The sequence below is a fragment of the Nematolebias whitei genome, chromosome 12 (genome assembly GCF_014905685.2).
Source record: "Nematolebias whitei isolate Nwh7 chromosome 12, NemWhi1, whole genome shotgun sequence".
Classification (NCBI taxonomy): Eukaryota; Metazoa; Chordata; class Actinopteri; order Cyprinodontiformes; family Rivulidae; genus Nematolebias; species Nematolebias whitei.
In genome coordinates, this window is record NC_056509.1 from 22,282,554 (window position 1) to 22,288,490 (window position 5,937).

The 5,937-nt window shown below is 42.3% G+C and overlaps 1 protein-coding gene across 1 annotated transcript in view; it reads left to right on the top strand.

The window, feature by feature from the left end:
* Positions 1 to 5,548, top strand: part of ism2b (isthmin 2b) — a 16,225-nt gene extending 10,677 nt beyond the window's left edge. Inside the window, exons 3-6 of the mRNA XM_037685738.1 lie at positions 1,041 to 1,368; positions 2,806 to 2,943; positions 3,048 to 3,116; positions 4,878 to 5,548. Of these exons, the coding sequence (XP_037541666.1) occupies positions 1,041 to 1,368; positions 2,806 to 2,943; positions 3,048 to 3,116; positions 4,878 to 5,395 (1,053 nt within the window). The 3' untranslated portion in view covers positions 5,396 to 5,548. The remainder of the gene's footprint in view (positions 1 to 1,040; positions 1,369 to 2,805; positions 2,944 to 3,047; positions 3,117 to 4,877) is intronic.
* Positions 5,549 to 5,937: the final 389 nt, after the last annotated feature.

Below are 5,937 nucleotides of genomic sequence, written 5' to 3' on the forward strand. Positions count from 1 at the left end.
TGGTCCTGTTAGAAGAGTGGTTCTGTTAGCAGCATGGTCCTGTTAGAGGAGTGGTTTTGTTAGCAGCATGGTCCCACTAGCAGCATCCTGTTAGCAGTCTGATACTGTTAACAGTGAGGTTCTCTTAGCAGCATGATCCTGTCAGCATTGTTGTTGTCTCCCTCCACACATTACATTGTGACTAGGATGGCAGTTTTATTCATGTTTCCTGGTCATAATGCTATGGCTGAATGATTAATGTCTACACCATTGCAAGGTTCTTTATTGTCATTCACATAACATGTGGCACATGAGGTGGAACGAAATTGTGTACACAGGGTCCCAGTTACACCCCAAAAAAATAGTAAAAATGTAAAGTATTCAAACATATGTATTTAAAAATATAAAGTATAAAAAGAAATGGGATTAGATAAGGATCTAAGATATACACTAAGATAGATGCTAAACGAACGCTAAGCGGTACACAAAAAGATCTAAGATATACGCTAAATACTAATAATGTAAAATAATATGGTATATTAAATAGCAGCCCGAACATTTATGGAGGCTTGATAAACGTTATATGCATTCTATTGTAGCAGAAAAACAAAATGCTACGGGTAAATTAATTTATGACAAACAACAGGCTTCCTGAACTGTATAATGCCAGATGAGTCATGGCGAGTAAATGAAAGGCATTTATTCATAATAAAGGTTTGAGTTGTCTCTCGATCATCTACCTCACTGAATGCTCATGCTCACTGGCTGACTAAGATCTGGAGAAAGGCTTTAGTCACTACAGTCTCTTCCAATGATTCGACACGGCTGATTTTCTGAGGGGAGTGAAGTGTTAAAGCAGTAAAAAAATGTTTGTTAACCTAAAAATGATGTTAAAAAAGCAACTTCTCATTTGCTTGTTGTTACTCGTTGTTCATCACTTGTTATAATTTTTTTTTTAAACTTCACTGTCTGCTTTGAGTTAGGTTGTTAGGAAAGCTGTTGCGGTTCATTTCATTATGACCTTATTAATATGAACAGAGACCCTCTGTTGTTCTGCGTAGGTAACCATAGAGGTGGTTGATGACCCTCAGATGGAGGTAGAGATGGACTTGGCCAACGAAAAAGACTGGCTACCACCTTCATCCCCGTCGTCCACAGTGGACCGTCTCGGTGAAAAGAAGATTTTCTGGCCGCTCTTTTGGAGTTACACCGACACTGATTCTAGTGAGGGCAGCAACAGTCGATCAGCCATGGAGGAAACCACTGAAGAAGAAGAAGAAGAAGATTACTCCCTGGATTACGGTAGTGAAGAGCCCTTACCAAGTGGTGTGGGCAGAGACTGGGATACCCATTGGAACGAAGGTTGGGATCCCATACAGAGATATTATGGTATGCTTCACTAAATGACACTCTTTTCAATGATTACCAGTTATTTTCTGTCTGGTAAACGGTCTAATTTTGTCACAGCAAATAGAGGAATAATTAAATTGACCTTTAAGGAATGGTAGACAGAGAAAGAACAGGATTAGTAAAGAGGGCCAACCCACTGAGTGGCTCTTGTAGACTGTCACAGAGAACCAAACGATGCCAGCATACGAGGAAGCATGAGCACTCAACCATGAGGGTATTGTGGGTTACGGCTACTTTGAAGTCGACACTATCGTGCTTCTCGCAGAGGTCTGCCTTTTGAAAATGGGTTTGATGCGTTTGCTAATGGCAGCGTGAGGCCGGCACTGTTCCCTGGGACAAAACATCCCTCTGCTTGTGGACAATTAGAGGGCAGATTGGGAACACAGAATGACAAGGACTATTTGGTCGGACTCTTTCATCCTTCCTTCTGAGCCTGCCCCCCACCCCCTTTAGACCCCGATGGCCCTCACTGTCCTCTGCGGCTGGTCCTATTGAGCAGGTTCAAGAATTTAGTAAGACTGTAAGGGTACATTATTACTGTCCGTCTGCACAAACAATGCATTCAGTGACAAAAATAGAGAGAAATGTAAAAGAACAGGAGAGTGTACACAATCGATGACAAGGGTTAGAAAAAAGCTAAAAGAGGATCTTATTGTAGATTATTTCAATCTTAATCTAGCTACATTGTAATAATCCCACTCTACAGAGTAATTTACCAATGATGGATTTGTTTTTCGCCGATTTCAACAGGAAATTTCCTCTATTCATCTGTGACATTGTTGCAGGTATTTGAAACTTGTTTAACTCTAATCCTTTACCTTGTCTGAACCACTGAAGGGCAACAATGTCCGTTAAATGATCACATCTAAAGTCTATGAACATAAATCATGGATGCCGACCTTAGCTTGTTCTGTAATTATGGCTCTCCTGAGACCTCATAGTCATATGGCCACATGGCGAGTTGGCATTACCCACAAAGTCAAATTTGGGTGCTTGCTACACCCAAGCTGGTATTTCTGCACCCACCTCGCCTTTAATCAGGAATGACTTGTTTTCAGTGTTATTAACACCACAAGGCAATATGGTGCAGAGGCGGACAGCCACAGCACAGCCTCTCTCCCTCTAATTTTACTGAAGCCAGCCTAAAAAGAACATGGGTTTGCATGGGAAAGGTTAACCCGGGAGAAAATTATCATTTGTATAGACTGAGACGTTTCGGAAACTTTGAACGCTTGTTCTGGATTAGACTGTTGCAGTACACAAATCCTTGTCAAAACAAAACCATTTAGTTTTGTTTGCTCTGTTTTTGCACTGATCTAATCACAGAGTGTTTAGTTGGCTTTGATCTACACGGAGTGAATTACATGAACTTACTCAGAGCCACCGGTGATTTTAGATTTGTTTTCTCCCCCACAGATAAAGACACAGATGAATGGACTCCTTGGTCTCCATGCTCGGTGACATGTGGACACGGCGACAAAAAGAGGACTAAGTCCTGCGGCTACTCCTGCACCCTCACCGAATCCTCGAAATGTGACTTAGAGCCTTGCCCTGGTCAGATTATGCCTCAGTTATGAGAATAAAGTATACAGAGATCTTTTATAACGGTTTCCCACCTGATTTCTACTTAAATTAATGTATGACTCTCTTCTTTGTAGGTGATGACAACACTGTAGTGGAGCCTTTTCCCTTTGAAATGGAGAATGGCACAGAGCCATTTGGAACAGGTAAGCTTGTTATAACAACCATGAGTTTTATCATACAATATTTCTTTAAAATGATAGTCCAGATGTTTTGAAGTGAGGTTCTTTGGAAAGACTGTAAATAATAGACATCTTACTTAATAACACTTTGAATAATCCCAGTTTAGATAAATATAAGGTCAATTACACACAATCCTGTGGTTATTTACAAGTGCACAAAGCACCGGCAGCAGTTAGCTGTAGCACTTTGAGTGCGGCCTGAGGCACTTCTCTTAGGGATATTAAAACATTACTGCTGAAAAATGTGTAATGTAAAATTCATGGTGTCGTAAACGTTTTTAGAATACAGTAGTCTCTCGATTATCGCGGGGGTTACGTTCCAGACTCCACCGCGAAAAGTGAAAAACCGCAAAGTAGGAATGCTATATTTATTTTAGTATTTATAAATATTTTAAGGCTTTATAAATCCTTCCCACACTCCCGCAATGTTCTAAACTCTTAAACCTACGTAATTTTAACAACATACATATATGTACTGTATAGTACTGTAAAATTTTACTAATCAGCTCTGCAGAACAGCAGCTCAGTTCTGGTCTGGCTTGGTTCCGGTTCTACAGACCTACACTGCTGTGGTGAAGCCCACTACCCCATTCAGTTTGATGTGCACGTGGATAATTGAGCTTCAAGATTATTTACAACTTTCCTGCCAGTTCTGTGATCTTAATGGATAGCGTAGATTTGCATTTCAAAACTTTCCCTCCATTTCATTAGAAAGCAGTGGCCCAAAGCACTGTTGGCTTCTGGGTAATGTAGTTCTTTTGAATGGCCTTACAGTGTAGGTTTATTGAAAGGAAACTACAAAATGGTGGAGCCAGTCCAAAGTATTTTTTTTTTCCCGTTAACTTTATCCCGTAGTGTCCCAATCACATGTGTAATATTAAAGTTGACAATCATTGAAAAACCGCAAAAGAGCGAGTCCACGAAAGTTGAACCGCAAAGTAGTGAGGGACTACTGTAGTATTCACGCAAACCACTATAAGTTGTTATGTTGTTAATTGGATTTGTTTTAGGATGGCAACAATCCACTGTGGTCTTAGCCCTACTCTGACGAGCTGTTATTGAGGAATGGGCAGTCGTTGTTGAATAAACAGTCTAAGTAAAATGGAGCAATTCAAAGAATTATTGCAACGCTCACTGCCATCATCTCGTTCACAGTTGTGACACAACAAGGTGTTTCGAGTCCGGGTGCTTTATTCGACAAGACAATTGTTGCCCACCCCCCTCTCAACAAATAAATTATTATTTTCAGTTTCTGTTTCTGAAATGCTTTTAAAGTAGAAACTATGGTCACAGGCGAGCTTAGCCCAGCTGCCAGAAAATGTGCATCCCCTGTCACGTTGACCAGAAGCTCTGACTGAAAACATCTCAGGACTAAAAATAATAATTACAGAAGAATTTAATGAGCGTTTTTGCTTAAAAAGCCCATCCCTACTGTTAGCTTATCAGTTGGACTGAATTGAGTTTTATTTTTCCAAACTGAGGTGATGAAAAAGCTATCTACAACAGGTAAGATATTAATTATTAAGTATGGAAAGCTGATGAGTTCTCATCACATGCAACTGGTCTGTTGTAAGGGAAGCAGAACTAGCCTGCTCAGAAGTGTTTTATAAATGCCAGACTCAGGGTTTGGACTTGACTCCATGGGAACACCTGTTCCTTCCATCAGCAGAGTACCACGAACCTCTTAGGACACTGTTTTAATTCCTTTGTCCTCCTTCCCAACAGATGTGGACAGCTGTGAGAAATGGCTGAACTGCAAGAGTGAGTTCCTGCAGAGGTATCTGCACCAGGTTTTGTCAGAGCTGCCCAGCTGCCCCTGCTCCTACCCATCTGAAGCGGCGTACACGGTGGTCAGCCTCCATGACGACACTCACAGCCGGTCGTTTCGCTGGCGAGACGCCAGCGGCCCCAAAGAGCGGCTGGATATTTACAAGCCTTCAGCGCGCAGCTGCATTCGCTCGGCTCTTTCCGGCGACTCGTCCACTCTCGCGGCGCAGCACTGCTGCTACGACAATTTCGGTCGGCTGATCACGCGGGGGAAAGGCGCCGGAACGCCGAACCTGATCAGCACCGAGTTCTCACCTGAGCTGCACTTCAAGGTGGATGTGCTGCCTTGGATCCTGTGCAAGGGGGACTGGAGTCGCTTTCACGCAGTGCGGCCACCCAACAACGGGCTGAGCTGCCCAGAAAACCCCCACGAAGACGTGTTTATGAACGAACTCGAAGAGGCCCGGGAGTACTGAGCCACTTCAAGTCAGGGCTTTGTCCTGATTTTAAAAGAGACAATAGACTTCATTAAGCACGTCTTTAAACCTCCACAGCTATCGAGCATGCATTACAACCTCAGAGAGTATATTTGTGACTTTCATGACGATGGTACGGTCGGATTATTTCAGTTTTAGGAATGGGCACATTGTCTTGACGTCAGGCTTGACTAACTGATTTACACAAATGGATGAAAAAACAAGTAATACTGCCTCATCGCTTGCCAATTCCTTTCACATCTGGTTTTACATCCGGCTCTTATGCACACACATTCCTGGGTGCATGTATGCATGATGTGTAATACTGGCTTACTTTATGATGCCCTGAAGTGTTTGTAGTTGACAACATCCACATTTTGTAACATTTGAGCATGTGCTGGTTATTATTTGGAGACAAACATTTGTATGGGCTGAATCCAGGGGATCCAAACGTTGCTGCTACAAAATAAATCCAGTCATTTCTCTGTGGGGTGCATGTCAGCCATGTCTCCATCGTTGTACCGAGGCAGGAGGACTTGTAA